Below are 15,514 nucleotides of genomic sequence, written 5' to 3' on the forward strand. Positions count from 1 at the left end.
ACATGCTCCCTTCCATCCCCACCAAATATCATCCCACATGTCTTGTGCCTTTCGTGGCTAACCTCCTTCAGAAGACATCTGCAACAGGGGCTTCCACTTCCTCTCCTCTCACTCCAGCTCTCTACGTTCTGGCTTCTGAGCTCATCTTTCAACCAAAACCATTCCCTCCAAAGTTACTGATGATCTCTTAATTGCCTAATCCAATGGCCTCCTCTCAGTTGTCATCCCTCTGGACCTCCATGCAGCCTTTGACCTTGTTGTTCACTCTCTTCTTGATACTCTCTTCTCTCTAGTTTTTCAGTACACTGCTGTCTTCTGGTTCTCCTATTACCTAGTTCATTGTGTCCTCTCAGCCTCTTTTGCCAGATCTTCACCCAGGTTATGTCTGCTACCTGTGGGTGTCCCACAGGACTTTGTCTTGGTTCCGCTTCTCTTCTCCCTCTATACTATTTCCCTTGGTGATCTCATCAGCCCTCATAGATTCAATTATCATCATAATGCTGATGATATCTTTACTTATCCAGCCCTAATTACTATGCTGATGTCCTGTTTGCACCTCCAATTTCCTATGAACATTCTTGAACTGGCTGTTCTATAGATCCTAAACACTACATGTCCAAAACTGAACTCATTATCCTTCCCCCAAAACCTTTTCCCTCCCCAAATTTTCCTATTACTGTTGAGGTACCACCAACCTCTCAAATCACCAAGGCTCCTGACCTAGGTGTCATCCATGACTTCTCACTACCTTTTATCACCTCCCCCCCTTTTCCAATATGTTGTCAAGGCCTATTGATTTTATCTTTGTAACATCTCTTGCATATGCCTCTCTCCCCACTCTCCTCTGATGCTTCCACCACCCTTGAGCAGGCCCTCACTCCTCACACCTCTACTATTATGATAGCCAACTGGTGGTTTGCCTGCCACAAGTTTCTCCTCACCCCAGTCCATCTTTCATTCAGGTAACAAAGTGATTTTCCTAAAGCACAAATCTGACCATGTCACCTGTGACTCTGGGCAGAACACTTAAACCTCTCTGAGTCTCAGTTTCTCCATTTTTAAAATGAGAATAATAATAGTGACTGTCAAAGGGTTGTGAAGATTAAGTGAGGTAATGTATGTTGCATTTGTAAATGTTAAAGTGCTATATAAACAAGTGCTATTATTATGGTCCAAGTAGCAGGCCCTCAAATCAAACATGCTTAATAAATATTGTGTGAATTGTAGTGAGCTGTCCTAGGTTTACTTGGCTTTGGGACTTCTCTCAGCTGATTCTGAAAACAGGTAGGGTGTAAAGAGATGGGAATAAAGGCAGTAGTCTCTAGCCTGACTACATGCACATTATTTAAGGAATGACACATTTTAGAGCCTCACTTTTCCCAGGTGAAAGATACATTCTTTGATGTGTAGTTAAACCCTTACTGCTTTCAGGTTCAGAAGGCTTATTCCTTACAACCCTGAGAGGCAGATAGGACAAACAGCCATTATACACCATTTGACAGATGAGGAAACGGAGGTTTATCAAGATGGAGTGATTTGCTCAAGGATAACAGACTATGAAGGTAGGTGGTATAAGTATCATCATCACCATTTTACAGATGGGAAAACAGATTGGGAGGGGGAGAATGACTGTTTTACTCAAAGCCACATAGCCAGTGAATGTTACAGCATGGATTTGAATCCAGTTCTCCTGATTTCAGTTCCAGTAATGAAGAATGGGGATCTGCTTGTTTATTTGTTTTAAGCAAAGTTTGCAGTAAAATTCTATGTAAATTCAAGAGGCAGCCACTACGGTCTCTGGGGCCACTGGTGAAGAGGGTATAATATAGAAGGAGCATTGTGGTTAATACTGGGGCTCTCAATAAGCACATGTTTGGGAGATGCCCAGGGATATCCTAGATCTGGAAAAATGCACTCCACCCCCCATCCCCTTCTGGTGATGTTGGCACTTACTGTAGGCAGTGGCAGAGTCTCGGTCTCTCTGGCTTCCACCCAGGAACATGGTCATCGAAGTGTATGGCACATGGTAGCACTGCAGAAGCAAAGGCCCATGGGTACTAAGGTCTCTAACTGTGCCACATACCCCCTGCGCTGCTCCCCTTACCCTGGGCCCCATAGCACAAAGGCAGCGATAAACACTTCCAGACACAAAACAGATATGCATCCTGATTCTTGTTGGGATGCTCTGCCAGGAGAGGATCCCAAACTACCAGTGCACATACAGTTAATAAGCACAGACAGCTCTCCATTATCTAGTGATAGTTTGCTCATTTTGCCCATTAATTGCCTTCTGTCCTAACAGCCTTTTCCTCTCCACTTTCCCATCCTCACTTTGCCTCCCTCCACTTATAAGTCTGTCCTTTATCTCAAAATGGTGGAGCTGGAAGGAACCTTAGATACCATCTAATTAAAATCTTCCATCCTTCTTGACCTCTTTGTAACATTTGACCCTCTCCTCCTGGATACTTTCTGATTTTTTAGTGACACCGCTCTCTTGGTTCTCCCATCTGTGTGAAGGCTCCTTCTTAGTCTCCATTTTTGGATCATCCATCCACCCACCCATCCATCCATCCATCCATCCAATGATAGGTGTTCTCCAAAGCTCTGTTCTGGGTGCTTTTCTCTTCGTACTACATTCCTGGGGGCCTCCTCTACCATAATTGAGGTATCATCTCTACATAGATGACTCTCACCTCTACATATCCAACTTTGGATTTTCTCTGGGGCTCCAGTCCTACATCACCAACTACCTATTGGACATTTCAAACTGAAATGTCCCATAGACATCTCAAATTCAACGTGAACAAAATGGAACACATTGTTTTCTCCCCCAAACACACCTCTCCTGAATTTTATGCCTTCTGCCCAGGGCACCACAGTCCTTCCCAGTCCCACTGAGCCATCCTTAGGCTTTATTGTGGGTCTCTTGGACCCACGTATCCAATTGGTTACCAAGTCTTTTCAATTGTACCTCTGCACCATCGCTTGTGTCTGATCCCTTCTCACCAGTCAGATGGTCAGCACCCTAATTCATGCCCTCCTTACCCATTGCCATAGCTCCCTTATTGGTCTCCCTTCCTCATCCTCCCCTCTTCAATCCCCACTCCACATGGCTGCCAAAGTGACAGTCTGGAAGCATAGGTCTGACCACATCAGCTTCCTGCTCAATAAACTCCAGAGGCTCCCAGTTTTCTCTAGGATTAAATACAAATTTCTCTGGCACTTGAAGCCCTTTACAACCTGGCTCCAACTCAGCCTATTACAATTGCTCTCCTTCAGGTACTCTTTGGTCCAGTCAAACTAGTCATCTTGCTGTTCCATCACACACCACATTCCATCTCTATGCCCTTGTCTTCTCCCAGGCTGTCCCCTCATGTCTGGAATATGCAATCTTCACCTCTGCCTCTTGAAATTCCTGGCTTCCTTCAAAGTCGAGCTCACATGTCGCCTCTTACATAAGGTCATTCTTGATCCCCCTAGCTGCTAGCACTTCCCCTCCAAAATCACCTTATATTTTACTTTTTGTATTGATTTGATTAAAACTCATATGTGCACATGTTGTTTCACCAGATGGAATGTAAATTCCTTGAGGGTGGGGATTGTTTTATTTCTGCCTTTGAATACCTAGCACCTAGCACATGCAGGTGATTAATGAATGCCTCTTGACTGATTGATTACAGGTGAGGGGACCTGGGTCCGTTTGCTCAAGGTCACATAGAAAATGAGCGGCAGAGATGGGACTAGAACCTCGACCTCCTGACTCTCACTCGTGCATCCATTCTCGTGCTCTTAGCACTAGACCCCATGCCAAGCGCTGAATCTCCCTCTCCCTCCCTCCACCCAGCCCCACTTCATACTTTAGTCTGCATTTGGCATCCCCAGGCTCCCAAGTGAGCCCCAACCCCCAGAGCTCTTGGAGCTACCTTACACTCAGACATGTCTGGAAGAAGCAGTAGGTGGTCAGGTGCCAGAAGAACTTCCAGGAGGTGGGGAGGGTGTCAGAGGGTGTGAACCAGAGGAGGCAGTACAGCAAGACACCAAAGGGGGTAGAGCCCAAAACCCTGTGAAACAGAGAAAGAAGGGGGGGGGGGTGTAACCCCATGAGGCAGGGCACAGAGGTCATGTCCAGAACCCTGGACCAGGAGTCAAGAGACCTGGGTTCTAGTCCTGGCATAGAAAATAACTTGCTGGGTGACCTTGGACAAGTCATTTCTCCTCTCTGGGCCTCAATTTCATCCTCTATAAAATCTCATCTCTTCTAGCACTGTAGTGCACTGCTCTTACACACAGTAGCTATTTAATTTTGTGGATTTGTTGTTTTTATTTGATTTAAGTGAAGAGGTTGGATGGTTTCTAAGATACATCTCACCTCACATATTCTAGGATCTGAGGCCTCTTACAGCTCTGACATTCTATGCACTGAGGTCCTTTCCAGTTCTGACTTTCTACGTTTTATGTTTCAGGGTCCCTATTAGCTATGATGTTCTATGTTGTAAGGGCCCTCTTGGTTCTTACACTGTGTTCTATGATCTGAACTGGGGAGAAATCTTATGATATGGCTGACTGATATTTGCTCATCTCAGAATGGGTGGGTGTTTGGGGGGCAAAGCCTGGCATACAGGGACCTCAGTTAACTAGAATTTAACTAAGGCAGCTCAAATAACTGACATTTCCTTCACTTTAAGGATAAAAAAAGATAAGTCAGTAGAAAATGATCCATTGTCTGGAATGTACTAAACAGACAAACTTCTGGGAGATTTCCTCTGCTGGCTTGGTTCCTGAATCCCTGCAGGGAGCTCAGCAAACAAAGCAAGATTCAAGTAAGTTTAGCATCCAGTCCATAATCAATTAGAAATGTAAATTTGACATTTCTGAGAACTTTCCGAGGACAAAACAGGAAGAGTTGCCCTTCCAAATGCAATGTACAAGCCCTACTCCTGCCCCAACCCAAACAAGATTTCCAGCACATGAAGACTTCAGATCACGGCCCTTAGAGCTAGAAGGGACTTCAAGAGATTATGGGGTCTAGCCCATTGCCTTAACGGCAGATAAGACATCATTATATTCATTTTGTAAATTCTCAGTAGATTGTAAACTCCTTGAGGGCAGGGACTGTTTTGTTTTGTTTTGTTTTGTTTTTGGTGAGACAATTGGGGTTAAGTGACTTGCCCAGAGTCACACGGCTAGTGAGTATCATGTGTCTGAGGCTGGATTTGAACTCAGGTCCTCCTGACTCCAGGGCAGGTGCTCTATCCACTGCACCACCTAGTTGCCCCCGCAGGGACTGTCCTTTGCCTCTTTTTGTATCCCCAGTGCTTAGCATAGTGCCTGGCCCCTAGAAGGTGCTTAATAAATGTTGATTGATTGTAGGTGAGGCAGCCGAGATCCAGAAGAGGGGAACCACAGATGCCACAGCTTAGCTTTCCTAACTTTGAGCACAAAGCTCCTCAGGTCCAGAGCTGGCTTTATGAAGATGCCACTCAGGGTCAGAGGACTTTGAGGTTTCTAATACTAGAACATCTCTTGGAACTTGGCCAGAAAAATACCCTTCATGGAAACCCCACTGGGACTATAACTACTTACACTTATATTTGTGTGGCTTTGCCTCCATTGTGTTCCTCATAACAGTCCTTCAAGGTAAGCAAGATTATTATCTCCAATTTACAGGTGAGAAAACTGAGACCCAAAGAATCATAAGCTGTCTGACCTGGTGGAGATCATTTAGTTTAACCCCCTCATTAATAATAATAGCTAGCATTTATGTAGCACTTTAAAATACATTATCTCATTTGATCTTCTCAATAATCCTATTAAGTAGCTGCAATAATTATCCTTATTTTACAAAGGAGGAAGCTGAGACTAAAAAAGGTTAAGTGACTTGCCCAGGGTCACAGAGCTAGTAAGTGGCTGAGGCAGAATTTGAACTCAGGTCTTGGTGACTCTTAAGTCCAGAGCTCTAGCAACTATACCACCTAGGTGCCTATTTTACAGGGAAGGAAACTGAGGCCCAGTTTCAATTCAAGTCCACTTCAACTTTGATCTCTTTAATCAGGAATAGACTTTCTTTTCAGACCTCATAGTGCACTTTGCTTTGTACCTTTCTAATGCAGTTATGTAATACTTTCTGGCCTTATCTGACAGTACTTCCCTACCTATACTCTGGGTTCTAGTGAAACTGTACCACTGTATTCATCTCCCTACTAGGCTGTAAGGACCCTGTGTCCTATGGAAACCTGTATCATCTTAGCCCCCTGTACTGTGTTTGGCCTATGGTAGGTAATGTTGGTGATTAATAAATATTTATTGATCCAATGAATAAATTAATTACTAGGATTCATTTCTCCTGACTCCTAGGCCAGACTGAATCAATCAAGGGTATTAAGGGACAAAAGAGGCCCAGTTTGAGCATGCAGCTTCATCCTGCCATGTCCCTGCTTGGTGAGACTGCTTATTCTTGAGAAAATTTGAGTCTCTCCTCCTGTGGTTGAGCAGTCACCTGGGCCCAACCCAGAGAAGGCATCCTTGATTCCACACCTCAGTTAGGAAGTCCCCTGAATTTGACATGCCATCTCCTTGTCCCAAACCTCGGCACCAGCTGTGCCAATGTCTTCCTTCCTGACCTCTGCCTCTTCAAATCCTTAGCCTTGTTCATGGCTCAGCTCGTGGACATCCTCTTTCCTGATCACCCTACCTGTAAATGTTCTCTCACCTTAATTCATCTTGTATTTATGTATCTGCTTCCATGTTATATCCTCCAAAAGAATATAAGCTCCTTGAGAAAAGGTACTGTTTTCAGTCTTTGCTTTGTATTCCCATCACCTAGGACAGGGTCTTGAACACAGGCATTTAATAAATGTTTGTCTGAGTTTTTTGAAATAGCCAGTGTCAAATCTGAACTCAAAATCCTTTACTGTTTTTCTTCTGTCTGCTGATCAAAGCTCAGACTCCTTTGCCTGGTGTTCAGGGCCTTAAGCTCAAACTCGTTTGCTGGCATTCAAGGCCTTCCACAAATTGGTGCCACTCTTATGTGTTATCTCATAGCATTTCCTTAACCACACTCTATGCCCCAGCCAAACTCTCTGCCCCAATATACACTCTACGCTTCTGAACCTTTGTTTGGGTTTTCCCCTCTGCTTGGAATATGCTCCCTTCCCACTTTGCCTACTTAATTTTTCTTTTTTCCTTTAAAGCCCAATTGAAATGCCAACTCCTCCAGGAAGTCCTCCCTAATTTTTCAGGTCAATAACCTCAGCACTATGTCCAGATTCTCTCTAATGCACTTAACATGTCTTATTATGTTTGTATCTTATTCCCCTACTAGATTGGCCTAAGTCTCATCTAAACTTTTAATGTCTTCTAGGTAGCTTGGTGTCCCCCACACAGTTAGTGCTTAATAAATGTTTGTTGAATGACTCAGTCTTTGAGCCTTTGGTGGCAGGGAAGGACCTGGAATCCTGCTTTTCCCAACCTGCAGGACCTGCCTCACTCACCATGGAATCAGTTTGCCACACTTCCTCCGGGGGCTTCTGCTCACCAGGAAGCCAACAATGGGGTCAGATACTGAATCCCATGCTCGGCCGAGGAAGATAACGGAGGAGGCCCAGAAGGGATCCAGCTGGAATGAGACGAAGAGAGATCAGGGTTGGGTCACCGGGGGACAACCAACACAGTCCCCTGGAACAGACAAGAGAGCTGGCCTTGACTTGCTGTGGGATCATGGGCAGATCACTTCAGCTGTCTGGGCCTCAGTCTCCCCATCTTTAAAACGGAGGTGACAACCTACTTTTCTTCTCTTGCGAGTGAAAACATTCTGCAAAGCTCTGTCGTACAAATGTTATACAAATTAGAAAGATGAGATATGGGAAGGAGAGGAGATAGAAGAAGGGAAAGGTCTAGTTTCTAATCCTGGTTGTCACTGACTTTCTAGCTGACTTTGTCTCCTAGATTTACTTTGTCTCCCCAGCCTCAGTTTCCTTATCTGTAAAAGGCCAGGATTGGACTAACTAGTTCCTTTCTGCCCTCGTGTTCTAAGTCAAAGGTCCCTCCAGCTTTGACACTTCGTGTTCTATATTCTCAGGTTCCTTCCAGCCGTATGAGAAGGAAGAGAGAAGAAAGAAGAAGCTGGATTAGCTGTAAAAATTACAATTCTTCAATTAAGCACAGGTAGACTGTGCTGCTCTTGGAGGTGTGTGTGGTGGGAGAGAAGGCTGTCAGGACAAAAAATGGCAGTCAGTTTAGAAGGAGCTCCTTACCCTGGAAAAACCCACAAAGTGGGAAAAATTCCTCCGGATAATGAGGAATTGGATGTATTAAGTAAAGATGTAGTCACACAGGAGCCATGGATATTACTTGATCAGAGAGGGGAGAAGGGAGAGAGGAGGACAGAGAAAGGGAGGGAGAAGTGAGAAAAAGAGAAAAGAAGAAGATAGAAAAGGAAAGGGAGATAAGAGAGAAGAAACAAAAGAGGACAGAGGAAGGACAGAGGGCTAGGGGAGGGAGAACATAAGGGATCGAGCAGGAGTTTTATCCTGTGATCCAAAAATCGATTTCTAGGAGTTGTATGGGGATAAAAATTGCAGCTTTATTTTCACTAACCTCTCAATAAATTTTAACATTTTCAACTATTTTAAAATATGATTCTAAGGCAGAGTCCATAGGTCTCACTAGACCTTCAAAGGGGTCCATTACACCAAAAAAAAAAAAAAGTTAAGAAATTCTGGGACAAAGGAAGGAGAGGAGGGGAAAAGGGAAGAAAGAAGGAGCATGAGAAAAGAGTAGGGAAAGGAAAGAGGTAGAGGGAAACGAGGAGAGAAGGGGAGGATGGAGAAAAGAGGAGGGAAGGGGAAAGAAGAGAGGGAATTATGGGAATGAAGAGAAGGGAAAGGAGGAGAGAGAAAGGAGGAGAAATGGGAATGAAGCAGGAAGGACCGGAGGGGAAGGGGAAAATAAGGGAATGTGGACACTAGTTGGTGTCCATGGAAGCCATCACTCCATTTGAGTATAGTGCTTTCTTCTCCAGTAGAAGAGTGTAACATTTTTGCTGCTCACTTGAAAAGGAGCTGACAGATTTCAAAGGCCCCTGAGAAAGCACAGGTTCTTGCTCAACCAGGGAAGGTTTGGGACTGCAGACTATGCCAAGGGTCTGGAAGCTGCACAGATGGGTATGACAGTCTATGTATCATTTATGGGAGATGATAAATTTTTGAGGGGCTCCTCAGTGATCAGAAATTTAAAAAAATCCCAGCAGGATTTTGCTAGGTTCACATCCATAACCTTTTCCCCCTACTACTATCACTCAGAAACCTCTCCTCCTTTGAGGTTCAATTCATATCTACCACCTAATCAAAATTGGGTAACTGTTATCTACTGACCCCCCAAGACACTCCCCTTCTTTCCTCAATGAGTTCAGTGCTTGGCTTTTGATTTTTCTTTCCTCCTCAACTCCTGTCCTCATAATATGGGACCTCAATGTACATACTAATACTCTTTCAAACATTGTAACCTCATAGTTCTTCATAATATAGGACAGTTCAACATACATACTGATACATCTTCAAACATCTTAACCTTAAGAGTCTCTCATTTCACATAACCTACTCCTCTATCCTACCTCAGTTCATACAAAGATGGCTGTACCTTTGACCTTGCCATCACCCACAAATGCACCACTTCCATGTCTATGAACTCTGAATTCTCTTCTCTGATCACAATCTATCGTCATTCCACCTCTCCTTCTTTGCAACCCCAAACCCCATTCTTCGTCCATGCTATTACTGTCAACCCCTTGATCCCTCAGTTCTCTCACAGGCCATCACCCTTACATCACTAGCTACACTCTCTTCTCTTCCCTATCTTGACTTCTTAGTGACTTTCCTTTTTTCTTAAGGCTGCTGCTCCTTTACTGTATCTTGGGTCTTGCCCTGCCAAACCTTAGTCTTGGTTCACTCCCACCATGTGCTGCCTTTGTTCTTACACACATGCTGCTAAACAACGCTGGAGAAAATCACGAAACTGTGCTTGACTGGGTCCACTAGAAATGTCTTATATAACCTCAACTGGGCCCTCACTGCTGCAAGGCAATCAATTCTTTTACGTCTCTCTATTTGACTCACTTTCCCACTCATCAATAACTCTTCCAAACCTTTTCATCCTTCTTCAAACCTCCCATGATTCCCTGTCTCCTACTCTCTCAGCTGAGAATATTGCCTCATATTTTACTAAAAAAAATTGAGTCCATTCACTAAGAGCTCCCTCTCCTCTCTTCCTCCTCATCTTGTTTCAACCAGATACTCTCTGCCACTACCTTCTCCTTTACCTCCATCTTACATGGAGAGGTGGTTCTTTTCTTTATCAAAGGCAAAGCCCACTCACTGCATGCACAAGTGATCCCATCTTCTCCAGCAGATTACCCCCTCTGTCTTCTCTGCTCTCTCACTTATCTCCAATCCTTCGCTGTCTACTGGCTCCTTCCCTACTGTTGACAAACACACTCATGTCTTTGCCATCTTCAAAAAGTCCTCACTTGATCCATACATTCCTGCTAGCTATTATCCCATTTCCCTCCTGCTCTTTTGGGCTAAACTCTTTAAAAATGCTGTCTGTAATAGGTGTTTTCATTTCCCTTTCCTTGGGGCAGTTAGGTGACCCAGTGGATAGAATGCCAGGCCTGGAGTCAGGAGGACTCTTTCTGAGTTCAGATCTGGCCTCAGATACCTGCTAGCTGTGTGACTGAGCAAGTCACTTAACCCTGTTTGCCTCAGTTTCCTCAACTGTAAAACAAAATGGAGAAGGAAATGGTGACTCACTCTAGTATATTTGCCAAGAAAACCCCATACACAGTCACGAAAAGTTGGACACGACTGAACAGCGACAATAATAGGTGTTTCCACTTCCCTTTCACTCTCTTTTTAATGTTCTACAATCTGGCTTATGACCTCATCATTCAACTGAAATTGCTCTCTCCAAAGTTATTGACAATCCTTTAATTGCTAAATCTAATGCCCTTTTCTCAATCCTCATCCTTCTTGACCTTTGATCTTCAGCCTTTGATAGTCAGTCACCCTGTTCTCCTTGATATTCTCTTCTCTCTACATTTTCAGGACACTACTTTCTCCTGGTTCTTCTCCCACCTAGCTAACCATTCCTTCTGAATCTCCCGGGTCTTCATCCAGGTCACATCCACTACTAATCATGGGTGTTCTACAGGGTTCTGTACTGGGACCTCTCTCCCTGGATACCATTTCACTTGGTGATCTCATCAGCTCCCATGGCTTCAATTATCATCTCTATGCTGATGACCCTCAAATCCACTTATCCAGGCCTAGCCTCTCTGCTGACTTCCAGAGTCACATCTCTGACTGCCTATTAGGCATTTCAGACTGGATGTCCAGCAGACATCTTAAACTCAACATATTCAAAATTCAACTAATAATGTTCCCCCTAAAACTCTCCCCTCTTCCTAACCTCCCTATTACTACTGAGGGCACCACCATCTTCCCAGACACCTAGGCTCATAACCTAGATGTCATCCTTAACTCCTCACTTTCTCCTCACACACCCCCCCCCCCATATCCAGTCTGTTGTTAAGGTCTATCCATTTTACCTTTGTAACATCTCTCAAATAAACCCCCTTTTCTCCTCTGACGCTGCCACCATCCTGATGCAGGTCCTTATCACCTTATGCCTAGACTATTGCAATAACCTGCCTGACACAAGTCTCTCCTAACTCCATCCATCCTCCATTCAGCAGTCAAATGGATTCTCGTAAAGTGCAGGTCTGGCTATATCACTCCCCCCAACACTCCCACCGCCATGCCACCCCCAACTCAATAAACTCCAGTGGCTCCCTATCATCTCTAGAATCAAATGTAAAATCCTCTGTCATTAAAAGCCCTTCATAACCTGAGCCCTCCTCCCTTGTCTTCCAGTTTTCTTACACTTTTCACCCACCCCACCTCCCTGTACTCCTTGATAAAGTGATACTGGCCTATTTGTTGCTTCTCTCACAAAACACTCCATCTCCAGACTCTAGATGTTTTCACTGACTAGCCCCCATGCCTGGACCATTCTCCATGCTCACCTCCACCTCCTGGTTTTCCTGACTTCCTTCGAATCCTAGCTAAAATCTTACCTTTCTCAATCCCCCTTAATTCTAGTGCCTTCCCTCTGTTATTTCCAATTTAACTTGCATGTAGTTTGTGTGAAATTGTTTGCATATTTCCCTCATTAGACTGTGACCTCCTCATGAAGCACAGACTTTCACTTTTGTTTTTGTAATAAACACTTTTTGATTGGTTGACTCATTGAGTAACCTTGGGCAAGTCATTTCCTTTTTTTAGGCCTCATTTTCCTCATCTGTAAAATGGAGAGAGAGGTGGTGGAACTGGATGATCTCTAAGGCTCCTGGTACTTTTAACAGTCTGTGATTGAATGTGAGCCTGGCTTCATCACAATGCCAGTTACAATACCACTTAAAGACAAGAGCCAGATTCATCTAGTTCTTTCTCCAGTTGCATCTACAACCAAATTAAAAGTTCCATGTGATTGATTCATAGCTTACCTCTTCCACCAGAGAAATCACAGAAACATAGAACTTCAAAGCTGGAAAAGACCTTTAAACACAGAATGCCTGAAAAGGAGGAGACCTTTGAACACTGAATGTCTGAGCTGGCATCGACCTTATGATAGAAAATGTTAGCACTGAAAGAGATCTTAGAGCTGAGGTTCTTTAGTTGGGATCCATGGATAGATTTCAAGGAGTTTGTAAACTTAGAACTTTAATATTTTAATAATTATATTTCAATATAATTGGTTTCCTTGAATCTTATGTATTTTATTTTATGCATCTAAAAAGTTATTTTAAGATGACATCTATAGGCTTTACCACATTGTCAAAGGGGTCCATGATGCAAAAAAAGGTACATAGAACATCAAAGCTGGAAGAGTCTTTGGAACACAGAACATAGAATTTAGAGCAGGGGAAAATGAGGCCCAGAGAAAGGAAAAGATCTGTCCACTATCTGACATAGTGAGTCAATGGCAGAGCTGGGATCTGAACCCAGGTCTCTAGATTCCTAGCCCAGGCCTCTTTAAATTTCTGTTTACCTGGGAACCCATCACAAGATGCCAATACCCAATGTCCTCAACACACATAGTTACTGATAGTGCCAAATGGAAGGTAAGGGACATTTATTCACATCCTTTCTACCCCTTGGGATTCTCACCTGTACTACATCCAAGAGGAAAATCTGCAGAAAGAAGGAAATAGTATTGCCAGTCAGCTGGTATGGAGCTTCTCCCAGGGCATAGCAGATCTTTCTGGATGTGGGCAGCCATGATTTCCCCTGGCACAAACATGAAGATCAGTGAGCACAGGCATTTGCCACCCACCAATGTCCCAACACCTCCCAAAGACTACTGCTCTCTGTTGTTCCCTCATCTCCCCCCCCCCCAGATCTGTTTGAGCCAATACCTGGCACCACCTCAATCTTTCTTCTTCCCAACTGAACTTCTAGCTTGAGAACCCCAAGGCCATGGGAAAAGAGAACTACGTCACAAGTCTATGGGAGAAACTGGGGATGTTTAGCTGGGAGAAGAGATGTAGGGAGAACCTGTGGGAGAGGGGATATGTCTTAACTTCCCAAATAAACCGTAATCCCCACCTCCCAGCCCCAGGGACTAGAACCAAAGGGGAAAGAGCATAGGATAATGAAGAAAGCTCTGGCTCTGGAAACTGAGGACTTGGGTTCAAATTCTACCTTGGATGCTCATTATCTATGTGACTTTGAGGAAGTCTGGTAAATGATGTGGTTCTCAATTTTTTCATCCTTAAAATTAAGATGTTGGGCTAAATGACTTTTAAAGTAGTGAGGTGCTGTATTGAATAGAATGCTGAGCCTGGAGTCAGGAAGGCCTGAGTGCAAATCCAGCCTCAGACACTTACTAGCTCTGTGACCCTGGCCAAGTCACTTAACCTTGTTTACCTCAGTTTCCTCATCTGTAAAATGAGCTGGAAAAGGAAATGGCAAACCACTGCAGTGTCTTTGCCAAGAAAACCCTAAATGGGGTCATGAAGAGTAGGACACTGAAATGCCTGAACAACCATGCTAAGTTAGAAGAGAGCAAACTGGTTGAATGTAAAGAATTTCTGAACCTCAGAGATATCCAGCAGTGGAACTAGCTGCCTTGGGACATATACTGAAGGCTCTGTCTTTGGAAGTGTTGAGGCAGAGTCTGTATGAACACTGGCCAGGGGTGACGTAGAGGGGATTCCTGCTTCAGTTGGGGGCTGAAGTCATTCTCCAGAGCTAGAAAGACTCAACTGGAAGATTATATGACTAACGCTTACTGTGTGACTTTGGGAATATCACTTGCACTTTCTAAGTTTCAGTTTTCTCTTCTGTAAAAGGGAACTCATAATCCCAGCTGCTCCCCTCCTGCAGAAGGGTGCAGAGAGAAAGGGCCCTATAAAAGAATGCATGGGAAGGTACTTTGGAACCATAAACTGTGTTGTAAATATGAACAGTTCTTAGTATTATTGCTATATCCTGGCTGTACTGAAGAGGTTCAGTTAGCCAGTGAACATCTATATTAAGCACTTTTTATGTGCCAGGCACTATGGGAGAAATAACATAACTGTACGTACAAACAAGCTATAGACAAGATAAGTTGGAAATAACCAGGAGTGAAGCAATAGGATTAAGGGGAATTGGGATACAAAAGCCTTCCTGTACAAGGAGGGATTTTGCCTGGGACTGGAAGGAAGCCAAGGAAGTCAGGAGGTAGAGACTCTTTCCCGGTAGGAGGCAACTGCTCAGTGACAAGCAGAGGCCCAGCCAACTCAGAGGAGAGTGTCCCCTTCCAGGAGGACAAGCAACACCCCAGCCCTTTTAAGGCTCACAGCACAGGGATGGGGTGGGCTGCCTGGCATCACACACAACTCCAGCTCCCCACCACTCTGGTTTCCCTAATGACTTCGGGTGTGTGGGCATGTGTAAGAGTCCTACTCTTTCTTTCCACCCCACCGGGCACCTCAGCCAACCTCCCTGAGGTGGCCCAGTTTCATAAGGAGGGAGATGTAGGCCTGAATCTGCTATCTCCACTCCAACCCCTCCTTATTCACACTAACAAACATGTGGCTGAGAAGACTCCTGTGTCTCATTTATCTGTTCCACTATCCAATCCTGGCTCATCTGGTCAGGCTGGGCCAGCTTTGTTTTGTGAGTGCTCCACAGAAATATATGCATGCTCACACACATCCACACAGGGCCCCAGACACGTGTGGGCATATACAGAGACAGCTCAGTGTTGTAGAAAAGGCATGTGGATTTAAATCCCAGTTCTACCATTTACTGTATGACCTTGATATTTAACCTTTCTTAGCCTCAGCTTTCCCATGTGTCAAATGAGATGGTTGGACTAGATGGTCTCTAACATCCCTTCTAGCTTAGAATATGGAATATATGTATACGTACATTTATGATATGATATATATTGTGTGTACATAAACACAAAC

At 44.2% G+C, this 15,514-nt stretch overlaps 1 protein-coding gene across 5 annotated transcripts in view; it reads right to left on the reverse strand.

Annotated features, from left to right (window-relative positions):
* LOC114046848 (sodium-dependent lysophosphatidylcholine symporter 1-like) overlaps positions 1–15,514 on the reverse strand; it is a 41,351-nt gene that overhangs the window by 23,462 nt on the left and 2,375 nt on the right. For all 5 annotated transcript variants that reach the window (XR_003569563.1, XR_003569562.1, XR_003569561.1 and 2 more), the window contains exons 2-5: positions 13,224–13,343; positions 7,491–7,615; positions 3,929–4,061; positions 1,954–2,032 (exon numbers count right to left, since the gene is read on the reverse strand). Coding sequence is in view for 1 of the 5 variants with exons in the window: in XM_027867403.1 (XP_027723204.1) it covers positions 1,954–2,032; positions 3,929–4,061; positions 7,491–7,615; positions 13,224–13,343 (457 nt within the window). In the remaining 4 variants the exon portion in view is untranslated. The remainder of the gene's footprint in view (positions 1–1,953; positions 2,033–3,928; positions 4,062–7,490; positions 7,616–13,223; positions 13,344–15,514) is intronic.

The sequence above is a fragment of the Vombatus ursinus genome, unplaced genomic scaffold (genome assembly GCF_900497805.2).
Source record: "Vombatus ursinus unplaced genomic scaffold, bare-nosed wombat genome assembly UNPS02014786.1, whole genome shotgun sequence".
NCBI lineage: Eukaryota > Metazoa > Chordata > Mammalia > Diprotodontia > Vombatidae > Vombatus > Vombatus ursinus.